We start from the raw sequence: 14,878 nt of genomic DNA on the forward strand, positions 1-14,878 counted from the left end.
TCTGGAACCATACTCCTGGAGAATGGCTGGACTGTAATCATTTTCTGGAGTGGCCTGTGGTGAGAGTAGCTGGGTGGGTGTGAGGACACTCACAAGTCCCTGGCTAAAGACCACCACCACATTACCTCTGTCCATGCCCAGAACAATAGTTCAGAATTCCCAGCCTTCTTTGAGTCTTTAGTTAGTCTGTCTGGGGAATTCATAGTTCTCCCAAGAGATTTTTTCACTCATGTGTGCAAATATGGAGCTGGAAAGGTGTGCTTGGGAGGAATAGCCTGATAAACCAGTGTTGTGTTTGTTTGTTTTTTATTGGACTTCCGTCATAGGTATGGGTTGGCCATAAAAAACACCATGTTTGAATCTAAAGTGGTGTACTTGGTATCATAGCACCTTATGCCAAATTTCAGTGATCTGTTTTTTTTAAAATATATATTATCTGATCTGAGGTCATTTGTTTTGGACATTTGGATAAGGAGAAAGAGCTGTCAACTCATGACTATCTAGTGATGAATTGGGTCAGTAGGCTAGGAAGAATGCCAGATATACCTGGAAAACAGACTAGGAATATCTGGTGGAGGCCCGGGTACTTAAGCTCATAGAGTAAATGGTAAGTATTTGTGGACAAATCAGCATCTTCCATGCAAACAACAGGTAACTGCAACCATTTCCTATTGACCAAACCAATCCCAAGGAGGTTCTTGGTGCAACACCCCTTCAGACCACAACCAAAGAATCTGGTCTGAATGCTTTGTTGTGTCAAACACATTTGCTTTCCCAAGAGGAGCACCATAGACTCTCTGTAGGCTTCTCTTGCTAATAAACAGTTTGTACCTTTAAGACCAATTGTCTGTATGCTCAACTCGGTCACCTATAACATCTCAAGGTTTTTAGTTTTGATCCTCAACCCATTGGTAGGCAGCTCTAAACACCACATCCAGAACACCTTGGATTTTGTTGAGAAGGGTGAGCGATGTCATCATGGAGGCAGATGAAACAATGGTCTCGTATGATGTTACATCTCTCTTCACTTGTCTTCCAGTCACTAAAGCAGTAGAAGTAGTTTTTAAGAGATTACAGGATGACCCCAACCTAAGGAACAGGACCACACTTAGCACCAACCAAGTGTGTTTGCTTTAGGAACTTTGTCTTCATTCCATATATTTCACATACAACGGTCAGTACTACAGGCAGAAACAAGGGTCAGAATCAGAATACTTTAATTATACCCGAGGAAATTATGTGGGTTACAGTTGCTCCAAGACAATAACAATAACAGACTGAACAAATTAAATAATACAATATCTTACAACTAGAGCTGGGCGATAGAACGATAACGATATGTATCGCGATATAACTTTTACTCGATAGAGAAATTAAGCTATCGCGATAGACCTCGCCGCTCTTGTCCTCTTAAAAAAAAAAAAAAAAAAAAAAAAAGGTCTGCCGATCCAAATTAAGTAGCGCAGAGCCGAACCAATCACAGCCGCAGCGTCACGTCGCGTGACTTGTTACGTACAGCACAAATGCCAAGCCGCACGTGTGTTTGTTTGGGAAGCAGCCAGCGGGTAATGGAGCCAGCGCATAATGGCGGAAATGAGTGTGCCGACTAGAAAAATCAACCGAGCGTGACCGAAGAGAAAACAGATGATGGTTCCAATGCCGGAGAGATTGTCGAACGGAAGAGCCATAGAAGTTCCGTAGTGTGAAGGTATTTCGGCTATTTCAAGTCTGACAAAAAACAGAGTAGCGTGCACTGTAAATTGTGCCGAAAGCAAGTCTGGAAATACAGTAAACTGGTGCATGCGTCACACTGTGTGCCACGTTATTGTTTCGGAGAAATGAATTTCTACAATACTGTTACTGTTAATTCTACTCTCTGCAGTGTTTAAATGCTTACATATACACACAGTTACTCTCCCTCCACACATACGACTCGGTTCTGCTTCTATGCCCCAGCTTTGTTTACTTTTTCCCACCGAGGCTTCTAGACTTCTGATTGGCCAACATTTCTGCACGGTTAGGAATCTAGCGCCACCTGCTGCTTTGGCATGTTCATAGCAGCGTTTTCCTTCATTTCTCCCTTTATGTGTGGACGGGATTATTTTTTAAAACGGAAACGGAAAATCTCCGTTTTCAAAAATACCTGTGTACGTGTGGACGTAGCCTCAGTCTCTGACTGGAAGCGCTAATTCGTCATTCGGCTTTTGTCAGACTAAAGTAACTGTTAAAACTGTTTGAAAAGCTAAGCTATACAACAAGGAGAGATTGAGAATTTCCTTTTAGTTCTCAGTTTATTTGATATTGACAAAAGATAGTCAGTTTTGTCTGTTCTTCTGTAAAACAAACTAAGATTTATTTTTAGAATTAATATTTTGTTTCTAAGTGGAATTGACAATTTAGTCTGTTTCGTTTGTTCTATTTTGAAACTTAAACGCTTTAGCGGCTGCCTTTTGTGTAGTTTGCAATATTTGCCTTTATTTATCTGAAAAGGTCTCATGTTCCTTAAGTACATCTACCCTGTTGAACTTATTATGGGAAATAAATATTTAAATAAAAACAAGCTGCTGATTATTTCACATTTTACTTGTGAGCAACGGCACATTTAAATCTTACAAATATAGTTATTTGGCTTATATCGTGATAGATATCGTTATCGCCTGAAATGAAAAAAACATCGTGATATGAAAAAATCTCATATCACCCAGCTCTACTTACAACGTTTATAAAATATAAGAAATAGCCCTAATATAGTCTTTCTCGAAGTGTGGTATGCGGGCTCTCTCTGGTGGTGTGCGGGAAATCCCCAATTTTAAAAAAAAAAAATTAAATAATATACGCAATATATATGCAAAGACAACACGAGCGTTCCTGAGGCCCTTCTGGGAGCTGGAGTCGACCAGCAAACGTTTCCCCGAGCATGACTCCTCTATAAAGAGTAACCTTTCCAGCAGTCGCGGCCTCTACGGAGCGCTGGCGGATTTGTTTCCGTGCAAAAGCGGCATGGCGCTGTCACAATGATTGTAAAAACACAGCCCTTTTCCACGGTGCCACCGTGCTGCGATCTCAGCCACCACCAGTGTTGGGGAGTAACGGAATACATGTACCGCCATTACGTATTTAAAATACAAAATATGAGTAACTGTATTCCGTTACAGTTACCGTTTAAAAAGGTGGTATTCTTTTTTTTTCTTTTTTTTTGCCTGTCCCGTTTGGCTCTTTTGCCATCAGAATTGTTGTCTAAAGGCAAAGAAAGATGCCCAACGGATTTACTTTACCAAATTGACCATCCCAGCTTTGCCGTAATGGTCCATTTGATTCACCTTTTATTGTTCATTTTATTTTCACTTACTGAATACGGGACAGACTTGACTGGGGAAAAGAAGGGGAGAAAGAAAGAGGGAAAGAGAAACAGCTGAGAAGAGAGACAGGGGAGAAGGGCAAAAGACAAAAACCAACAGAATGAGCAGAAAAAAAAAAAAAGAAAAAAATGCATATATCAATCACCTGGATCACCTGCTGAGAAAGAAAAAAGAAAACAAGCAGAAGAGAACAAGAGTAATAGAATAAACAACATCACAATGATATATGGGAATATGACAGTAAATACTAAATATTAAACATTATTGTGCAGCACATAAGATCAACAGAACACAGTGTGCTTTGAGGTAGGAGCCAAAACGGGTGTAGTTTGTGGGTGTGATCACCCGTGTGTACACCTGTGAGCATGGACGCGCTTGTTTTTTTTTTTTTTTTTAAAGGTTCCTTCATGTAATGATCTGCTAGAGGGTGTGGGGGGGCCACAGCCCCGTCCTCCAGGGTATGAAGCAGGTATGGAGGAGATCAAAACTCCAGACATCCAGAGGCCCCCAGAACACAAGAGACCAAGGAAGACCAACAGAGGGGCAGCCGCGCCACTGTCCCAGAAAGAGCTGAGGAGAGTCCCAGATGAGGGCTCACTCAGCAGCCGCGGAGCAGAAGCCAGGGGGAGTTGCAGTGACGCGCCCGTGAGCTCCGCCGGCAGCCAGCCGTGCCTGAGTGACCGAGCCCCAGGCCGAGAGGCCGAGGGCACCCCACCTCCGAAGAGGCCCGAGCGAGCCCCAGGCTCCAGGCTCTCTCTCTCTGCGACTGTGTGTTTCCTGGGTGAGAGAGTGCCTTTTCGTTGTTGTTGTTGTTGTTGTGCTAAGCTAACAGGCAGAATACTACAAGCATAGCTCTAAAGAATGTAGCATCATGGGCAGTGTAGTCTGTGTTGCAGGGAGAATGGACTGCCATACACGTTATGGGTCTGTGAGTGCGAGGAGGGAGAAAAAGGGGAGTGGAAAGGTACGAGTTGTCATCGAGGAAAAACGGGAGCTGGAAGCATGTAAATATAATAACATCTTTCAATTTCATTGTACTTGTGACAATGACAATAAAGAATATTCTAATAACCACTTCAGCCAAGAAGAGTGCCTGACGAGCCCAGTTGTAAGTAAGCTATTAAGACTCGACTGTACACCGTGTTTGTGTTTTCCTCCGAAAACAATAAGTTCTGTTGGAGCAGCCTTTCAACGCCTCTCTCTGTCTCTCGCAAGAAAAGTTGACCCACACAACAAAGTAAAGCTACTTTTCGGCTTATAGAATACATTTTGGGGCATGTATTCTGTATTCTGTAATGGAATACATTTTAAAAGTAACCTTCCCAACACTGGCCACCACTGATGAGTTTGAGGCCCCCGGGAGAATCGGTGGGGGCGCGGGAGATGCCATCGGTGAGTCTGGAACTTTTGCCTGGATGCCGAAGCTCCTAGTATCCAGGAGAATGCGATTCACTTCTTCTGCAAGTGAGTGGTAATCCTTCGCGGCCAGCAGCGGGGAGTTGGCGAGGCCAGCTCGCACCGGCAACTGTTGTAGGAAGACGTGAGTGAAGAGGAATCCACCGTCATCCGTTCCTAGCAAGGACGACGTGCTCTCCGTGACCTCAAGTCCAGTACCATCACCCAGGCCCGAGAGAGAGGAGTTTTTCGCCTGCTCTGCATTGGAGAGGGAGTAGCACCACAGCAGCAGCCCTTGTGAGCGATGTATTTCCCTTGGGTGGGGGATCCCAGAGGAGGGTCATCACACGGTGGGTGAACAACAGATCCAGCAACACATGATGGTATTTTGTGTCGTTGGCCAAAATGCCACGAAGAGCAAACTGAGTTTCGACGTGCACAAACCATGAAGGAGGGTCATGAAGCCAAAAATCCGGCAGCTTAATCGCCACAGCAAAAATTAAAACGTACAGTACAGCTCTGCTATCACTTCCGGCACAAATGAAGACAGAAAACTAAACAGCAGTGGCGTTTGTAGGGTTACTGAAGTTTGGCTAGCTGGTATATAATGATGTGCTGCGTAGTGGCTAGCTACACAACTGTGGTTATGGCATAATATAAACACAGTGAAGCTGGAGGATGAATACTAACTTTTTTTCCACTCAGTGAGGGTTCCCGATGGTTAGGAACAAATGTAATTGCATGGCAGGGTGCTGTTAACAGACCAAACTTCAGTCAGGAGAACAACTGCAATATAAGTTTAGTCATTAATATACTGCTGCATGGGCTGGGCTGTAGTTACATTGTAAGGTTTTGAAAACTGAGCTTTAAAAGGAATAGTGAAGATAAAAACCGAGAGAGCCCAGCAGTGATCACTGACTTTTTTAGGGGCTTGTTCAGATTAAATAGAACAAAATATAAAGCATTAAAACATGGTAAAAACACAACAGCCATAATAAATGTAGCGTAGTTTGGACCGGGAAGCAGGTTTCATCAGGTCATCACTTAAAGATTGGATATCCCACCTGTTGTGAATGTTTTATTTATTTATTTATTTATTTATTTTTTTTTTTGTGTCCCGTTTGGATCTTTAGCCATCAGAATTGTTGTCTTAAGGCCAAGAAAGATGCCAAGCGGATTTATTTTACCAAGTGGATCATCATGGCCTTGCCATATTGGTCCATTTGATTGACCTTTATTATAATTATGAATTTATTTTATTTTCAGTTGCTACAAACGGGACAGACATGACTGGGGGATAGGACAGGGAGAAAGAATGAAAGAAAGAGAGGGAGAGAAAGAAAACCAAAGGGGAGAAGAGACGGTGAGAAGGGGGGGAAGAAAGAAAGAAAAAAAGAAAAACAAACAAAGCACCTGGATCACCTGTATGGAGAAAAAAACAGAAGAGAAAGCAAACAACACAAGAGCAACATAATAAAAAAACAGCACCATCACAATAAACTAGCTAGCAGTAGATAACAGTAGATACTAAATAATAAACGATATTGTGCAGCACGCAAGATAGACAGCGCACAATGTGCTTTGAGGCAGCAGCCAAGAAAGGTGTAGTCCGCGTCTGTGAACACCCGTGTGTACACCTGTGTGCACACCTGTGTGGATCAGCATGCTTGTATTCCAAAGGTTTCTCCATGTAACGATCTGCTAGGGAGTGGGGGGAGCCATAGCCCTGTCCACCAGGGTATGAAGCAGGTATGGAGGAGCTCCAGGCCCCAGATATCCAGAGGCCCCAGAGTACAAGGACCCGAGGAGGACCACCAAAGGGGGGGGGAACCGTGCCACCCTCCTGGGAAGAGCTGAGTAGAGCCCCAAAGGAGAGGTCACCCCGCAGCTACGGAGCAGAGGCCAGAGGGGGTTGCAGTGGCGTGCCCGCGGGCTCTGCCGGCAGCCAGCTGTGCCAGAGAGGACCGAGCTTCAGGCCCAGAGGCCTGAGGGCATCCCACCCCCCGGAAGGAGACCAGCCGGGCCACAGGCACCCGGCCCCGCCAATCGGCCACCAGGAGTGAGCCGGTACATACATGAGCGCCCAGCCCCAGACGACAAGGACCACCAACACACCAACGTCTGAGGGCATCAGCCACCGGCAGGGAGTGTGGTGAGGGAGATAGGCCTCCGTACTTTAGAGGGCCTGAGATGTACCCAGAAAGGTTGTGAATGTTTTAATGCAGTACAGTTGTTATTATTATCACTTGTAAAATCCTCTTTATGTCAGTTAAAATAAATAACATTCATATAAGAAATAGAATTGCCTCGTGTAAACTGTATGTGGTATTAAATAGGCCTTTATTACTGTACATTAATGTCAGTCATAAGGGTGGTACTGGAAGAGCCATATATTTTATGACGCGGTACTCATTGTGAAAAGTTTGAGAACCACTGCTTTAATATACACTCAACAAAAATATAAACGCAACACCTTTGTTACTGCTCCCATTCCCCATGGGATGGACGTAGAGACCTAAAATTCATTCCAGATACACAATATAACCATCCCTCCCAAACAGTGGTCACAAATCAGTCCAAATGTGTGGAAGTGGGCACATCTGCTATATTGAGATAATCCATCCCACCTCACAGGTGTGCCACATCAGGATGCTGATCTGACATCATGAGTAGTGCACAGGTGTACCTCAGACTGCCCACAACAAAAGGCCACCTTGGAATGTGCAGTTTTTTGCGCTATTGGAAGTCTGGGGACCCAGAACCGGTCAGTATCTGGTGTGACCACCATTTGCCTCATGCAGTGCAACACATCGTCGCATGGAGTCTATCAGATTGTCAATTGTGGCCTGTGGAATATTGGTCCACTCCACTTCAATGGCTGTGCGAGGTTGTTGGATATTCGTGGGAACTGGTACACGCTGTCGTAAACGCCGGTCAAGCACATCCCGAACATGCTCAATGGGTGACATGTCCGGTGAGTATGCTGGCCATGCAAGAACTGGGACATTCTCAGCTGCCATCTGCCCTGAACAATGTGAACCATGATTCATCCGTGAAGCGCACACCTCTCCAACGTGCCAGACGCCATCGAATGTGAGCATTTGCCCACACAAGTCTGTTACGGCGACGAGCTGGAGTCAGGTCAAGACCCCGATGAGGACGACGGGCATGCAGTTGAGCGTCCCTGAGACGGTTTCTGACAGTTTGTGCAGAAATTGTTTGGTTGTGCAAACCAATTGTTCCAGCAGCTGTCTGGGTGGCTGGTCTCAGACGATCTTGGAGGTGAACCTGCTGGATGTGGAGGTCCTGGGCTGGTGTGGTTACACGAGGTCTGCGGTTGTGAGGCCGGTTGGATATGCTGCCATATTCTCTGAAACGCCTGTGGAGACGGCTTATGGTTGAGAAATGAACATTCAATGCACGGGCGACAGATCTGGTTGACATTCCTGCTGTCAGCATGCCAATTGCACGCTCCCTCATTGCTTGTGGCATCTGTGGCATTTTGCTGTGAGACAAAACTGCACATTCCAGGGTGGCCTTTTGTTGTGAGCAGTCTGAGGTACACCTGTGCACTACTCATGATGTCAGATCAGCATCCTGATGTGGCACACCTGTGAGGTGGGATGGATTATCTCAATATAGCAGATGTGCCCACTACCACACATTTGGACTGATTTGTGACCACTGTTTGGGAGGGATGGTTATATTGTGTATCTGGAATGAATTTTAGGTCTCTACGTCCATCCCATGGGGAATGGGAGCAGTAACAAAGGTGTTGCGTTTATATTTTTGTTGAGTGTATATAAATCGCTTTTGGGTAATCTCAGTCTCTTACTGAACGTGCTCCTGTCTCAGAAAATAGAGACGACTCTGGCCCGTCCTGTATAGTGCAGTGGTGTTTTTAACCCAGTCCAGTTTATTGTGTTTATCTATGTGTACTCCGAGGTATTTATAGTGATGTCCACATCAACCATCTGGATTGACACAGGGGACAAGGCCCAGTACTCAGTCTCATGACCCCCACTGATGCATCCTGAAAGACAAAACAGATGGAGGTTCACAAACAAATATACAAATTGCCTATGTCTGAGGCAAGCCACAGCCCTAGCCCACCCAAACTATCTTAACTGCTCCCTCTTCTGAGTTCGCGCTTGTGGGAGGAAGCCGGAGTACCCACGCAAACATGGGGAGAACATGCAAACTCCACACAAACTCCACACATGCAAACTCGTGAGTAAAGAAGGAAAAAAAATACTAATGAACCAGTGACAAACTGAACATCATCAAAAACACAAAGAATCAGTGTAGCCACCGTGCTGCCCAGGCTGAATTATCAATTGGCTGTTTTTAAGGAAAAGTAATGCACCATCAGGCTACATTTTGGGAGTTTGCTGCTGCTGATGGTTCAATGAAAATGACAAAAAGTGAGGGGAAAAGTGGGCAGCCTTGTCTGGTGCCTTTCTTTGGATTGAAGCTTTGGGATGTTACATAATTTGTCCTAACAGATGCATCCGGAGAGCTGTACAGTATTTTGACTCAATTTATGAAGAATGAGCCAAATCCAAATTTGCTTTAAACTGCTAAAAATTTTTCCAATTTACCCAGTCAAATTCTCTGCGTCTAAAGAGACAACTTTCGAATTTGTAGTTGGAGCGATAATCTATTACATTACATCTATTACATTAATTAGTCTGCTTTTAGTGACCTCCAATTGACGTAACCGGGTGTCATTACTGCCTACTTGAATTATAATTTTACTGAATTTATGTTTACCCTTAGCCAGCAGATTTAAATTTCCCTCAGTGTCGCCTGCTCTGGCACCTGGAAGACAATTAACTATGGTTGGTGGTGTCTCTAGCTTCACATGTCTAAGAACAGACAGGAGTGTTGCCAAGTGGGGAAAAGCAGTTAAACACATGAACAGGTTGGTGGTGTACCATGGGCTTCTGTTTAGGACTGCGCTTCCTCCTCACCGTCACCCAGCCATCCTGTTTTCCCAGCTACTGGGGACAATCTGCTGGGAGACAGCTGGCAGGAGCCACGCTACCTTCGGCTGCACTGGCTACAGGGGCCTGGCTAAGCTACAGGTTTTTCAAGGGTGCGAATTTGAGTCTTCAATTTATTGATCCTGACCTCCAGAGCTGCAAATAGGCTACATTTATTACAAGCATCATTAGTGCTAAAGAAGACCGAGATGTAACTCCCCTCCCTACCGCTCCCTGCAGGCCATTGCTGCCTCCCCCTGGAAGTGGGTACTTGGTGATTCTTGGGGCTGCTCACGGTGGCTTGGGAGATGGCCTGCTGGGGCCCCTGTTCTTAGTTTTTGCCAGGATTGGCAAGCTTCTGACATGGTCAGCTGCCAAGAGGCCATTCATGTGAAAAGAGAAAGACCATCTCTAAATCAAGGAGGGGGCCTAAGTGTACCTCTTTCACTATCATACAATGCTGTGAGCTATTCCCCAACTCTTTGTAAATAGTACTCATGGTCATTGATCAATGGTCATGACAATTTGCATATTAACAATCATGAAACTGACCTCATGACCCATTGTTAATCAGTGGTGCTAGGTTTGGTTATTATGCGAATGTACTGTTTATAAGGCTGAGGAAACCTGCAGTCAGCTGAGATTGAAAAAATCACTTAAAAGAGTAATGAAACATTTCTCCTACTTATTTCTCCTATGTCCAGGTGAACAGAGTCAGCTTTCTGTGATTTCCTTACCTGGGTGATTGAGCATGCATCAAGACATTTTTTGATGTTTTTCAGGAAATAAGACCAGTTTAAATTGTTCATCTCCTCAAGTTTTTACTAACAATTACTTTGGTTGATTACTGCTGATTGCTGCTCATTTGAGCAAAGCACATATGCCTCCGTACTTTAGAGGGCCTGAGATGTACCCAGAGAGGTTTTGAATGTTTTAATGCAGTACAGTTGTTATTATTATCACTTGTAAAATCCTCTTTATGTCAGTTAAAATAAATAACATTCATATAAGAAATAAAATTGCCTCGTGTAAACTGTATGTCATGCACCATGTCTGCTTAGTCTGCTAGTCATGCGTGCATCATGCACGCACACATGATGCCATTATATTTGGAGATAATTTAAGGGAAAAATTGTGTGCTTAAGATTCAACTCAAAAACCACTAATATGCAGCTTTCAAAAATTCTGTTGTGGAGGGTGGTGTGTTTCAAAAAACAATTTTGAACTGACAAGCTTTAGTTTAGTTGCAAAATCTTTAATTCTGAGTTATATAACTCTGAAGACGTCATTAAGATGAACAGTTTATATCTATAATTTTAAAGTGTGTTCTTTCTTTCTTTCCTTTTTCTCTTTTTAATGTCCCTCATGTTCCAGATTCACATTACTGTTATGGACAGCAATGACAATGCTCCCATCTTCTTCCAACCAACTTATGATGTCGTTGTTTCTGAAGATACACCACCTGACACTGAAGTGGTCCAGGTTCAGGCATCTGACCGTGATAAGCATCAACAGTTGACCTACTCTCTGCAGAGTTCCATAGACCCAAACACCATGGGTCTGTTCCGCATTCATCCCACCCAGGGCACTATCTACACTACTCAGAGGCTTGACCATGAGGCCTGTTCACGACACATTCTCACTGTGACTGTAAGATATACTTTAATCTATGAGTTATTTTTGGTCTAAAAGTCTGTATCATAGAATTGTATTCATCATACAGATAGTTTTCCTGTTTTAATTATGCAAGCACACAGTAATCCTCTGTTTGGGCTGGACTACCTTTTGGTGACATCAGCAGACTAATTACATGGTTTACAAATTACACCATTCAGTAAACCAGTATCCACATCTCACTGCATCATTAGAAGTTACATATCTAATTTTTAAACTACTACATAACACGGGAGAAATATGTGTGGTTAAGGAAAGTGAGGGAGTAACAGTTCTAGTCTAATGGCTTGTTTTTGTAGACATTATTTTGACCTTATCATATATCTTCATCCTATATATATCATTAAAGAAAATATTTAGGTTTGTTTAATCATTTTCTCCACAGGTAAAGGATCAAGAATTCCCATACAGAAAAGATTTGGTCCGTGTACTAATAGAAGTGGAAGATGTAAATGACCACGTACCAATTTTTACCAGTGCTCTGTATGAAGGCTCAGTATATGAGTCAGCAGCAGTGGGATCAGCTGTAGTCCAGGTAACTGCCCTAGACAAAGATAAAGGCGAGAATGCAGAGCTACACTACTCTATTGAAGCAGGTACGCTATGGCAACTGAGTACTTGCTCCTACATATGTACATGGTTGGAACGTTAATTTGATATTTTGACTATTATTGGGTTTTTTTGTTTTTTTTTTGTTTTTTTTCTCTTCAACAGGAAACAGTGGAAATACATTCCAAGTTGAGCCAGTTTTGGGTGTCATCACTGTTGCGCATGAGCTGGACCTATCCAGCATAGGCCATTATATTCTCACTGTCAGAGTAATTGACAGTGGCTCCCCCCCACTTTCCACTACCACAATAGTGCGGATTGCTGTCACTCTATCTGATAATGCTGGTCCAAAGTTCCCTCAACCTGAGTATCAGACTGAAATCATGGAGAATGCATTGGTTGGGACCTCTGTCAGTACAGTCAGTGCTGTCAGCCAGTCCACCCTCAATTATGACATCAAGCAGGGCAATACCAATCATGTTTTTCAGATAAATCAGTATAGTGGAGTGATTACTACTCAAAAATCGCTTGACTATGAGACTACAACTTCTTACACACTGATAGTCCAGGCTATTAACATGGCTGGCATGGCCTCCAATGCTACTCTGTTAATCCAGGTAGTGGATGATAATGACAACCCACCAGTGTTCCAGGAGCTTCACTACCATGGGAGTATTAGTGAGGCAGCACCAATTAACAGTGTAGTCTTAAACTTAGATGGTTCACCTCTAGTAATAAAAGCCACTGATGCTGACCGTAACCAAAATGCACTGCTGGTATACCAGATTATTGAAGACACAGCAAAAATGTTCTTCACCGTGGACTCAGGAACTGGCTCCATCAGAACTATTGCTAATTTAGATTATGAAACCTTTACTATCTTTCATTTCCACGTACATGTGAGAGACAACGGAACGCCACAGTTGACAGCAGAAAGTCCAACTGAAGTCACAATACAAGTGATTGACACAAATGATTCCCCACCTCGCTTCACCCAGAGTTCTTATGAAACAGTCCTGTTACTCCCCACTTATGTTGGAGTTGAAGCACTTCAGGTTTCAGCTGCAGACCCTGACAAAAACATCACTACAGAGCTTATATACTCTCTGACTGATGGAGAACTGCAGCACTTTGCCATCAAACCTTCAAGTGGAATTATTGTAGTCAAAAACAACAACTTTTCCAAAGAGCGTTTCCGCTTCAGTGTCAGAGTTTCAGATGGTAAATTCTCTAGCATGGCTTTGGTGACTATAGTTGTCAGAGAAGCTCTAGACTCTGGTCTCAGCTTCACCCACAGTATTTACTCTTCATCTATTAAAGAGAATATATTGAATATCACAAAGGTAGCTGTGGTCAATGCTATTGGAAACCGTCTGAATGAACCACTAAAGTACAACTTGTTGAATGCTGGTACACATTTCAAAATTCGCCCAACATCTGGAGTCATCGAGACCACAGGTATAGCATTTGACCGTGAAGAGCAAGAGTTCTATGAACTGGTGGTTGAGGCAAGAAAGGAGCATGACCCTCTCCATGTGGCTAGAGTCATAGTTAGAGTCCAAGTTGAAGACATAAATGATAATGCCCCTGTGTTTGTTGGACTTCCTTATTATGCAGCTGTTCAAGTAGAAGCTGAACCAGGATCACCCATTTTCAGGGTCATGGCAGTAGATGGTGACAAAGGAATTAATGGGCAAGTATCTTACTATCTCAAAGATGACCATGGTCATTTTGAAATCAACAGGCAGACAGGTAGTCTCAGCCTCAAGAGGTCTTTTGAGTCTGATTTGTCCAATGTGGAATACCGAATGGTGATATATGCCAGAGACAGTGGTTATCCACCCCTTTCATCTACAATAGAGTTTCCCATCACTGTAGTCAACAAAGCCATGCCTGTTTTTGCCAAATCATTTTATACTGTTGCTGTGAATGAGGATGTAGCTGTGCACACACCTATCCTTGGCATCAATGCCTCAAGCCCTGAAGGACAAAGCATCATCTACACAATTGTTGATGGAGATCCATCCCTACAGTTTGACATTGGTTTTGATACCGGAGTCATAAGTGTCATCCATGCTTTGGATTTTGAGGCAACATCATCTTACCACCTGACTGTTAGAGCCACAGACTATCTTACTGGTGCCCATGCTGAGGTTGATGTAGATGTGTTTGTCCAGGATGTCAACGATAATCCACCTATCTTCCAGAAAATGACCTACAGGGTAGTTTTATCTGAAACAGCCATGATTGGAACGCCAGCACTCCAAGTAGTTGCCACAGACAAAGATTCAGAGAAAAACAATGTTGTCCGCTACCAGATCTTCTCGAATTCACGTAATAATACAGAGTACTTTCATATTGACAGTAGCAGTGGATTAATCCTGACAGCTCGTATGCTAGACCATGAACTACTCCAAAAATATGACTTTATTGTCAGGGCAACTGATAATGGTTTTCCACCACTGAGTAGCGAAGTGTCTGTGACAGTCATGTTGAATGACATAAATGACAATCCTCCAGTTTTCAACCAGCTGCTCTATGAGGCATATGTGAATGAGTTGGCAACAAGGGGTCACTTTATAACCTGTGTCCAGGCATCTGATGCAGACAGCTCAGATTTTGACAAGTTGGAGTACAGTATTTTATCAGGAAATGAAAAAAGGAATTTTGCAATAGAAAAAAAGACAGGGATAATCACACTGTCCAGCCACCGTAAGCAAAGAATGGAGCCTGCCTATAGTCTCAATGTTTCAGTATCTGATGGGGTGTTCACCAGCACTGCACAAGTTCATGTAAAAGTGTGGAGGGCCAATCTGCATAGTCCAGTGTTTGGACAGAATATGTATGAGGCGGAGCTAAGAGAGAATGCTGCTGTGGGAACCAAAGTTATACAGGTAGGTGCAGTAAGGATTCATT

The 14,878-nt window shown here is 43.5% G+C and overlaps 1 protein-coding gene across 9 annotated transcripts in view; it reads left to right on the forward strand.

Annotated features, from left to right (window-relative positions):
• fat3a (FAT atypical cadherin 3a) overlaps nucleotides 1-14,878 on the forward strand; it is a 179,533-nt gene that overhangs the window by 93,554 nt on the left and 71,101 nt on the right. For 8 of the 9 annotated variants that reach the window (XM_082502087.1, XM_082502088.1, XM_082502091.1 and 5 more), the window contains 3 exons: nucleotides 11,114-11,389; nucleotides 11,799-12,009; nucleotides 12,128-14,856. In XM_082502087.1, coding sequence (XP_082358213.1) covers nucleotides 11,114-11,389; nucleotides 11,799-12,009; nucleotides 12,128-14,856 — 3,216 coding nt within the window. Of the gene's footprint in view, nucleotides 1-11,113; nucleotides 11,390-11,798; nucleotides 12,010-12,127; nucleotides 14,857-14,878 lie in introns of those variants that run through there. The other variant, XM_082502095.1, reaches the window with a different exon arrangement.

Source organism: Aulonocara stuartgranti, assembly GCF_965226115.1.
Source record: "Aulonocara stuartgranti genome assembly, chromosome: 14".
NCBI classification, from domain to species: domain Eukaryota; kingdom Metazoa; phylum Chordata; class Actinopteri; order Cichliformes; family Cichlidae; genus Aulonocara; species Aulonocara stuartgranti.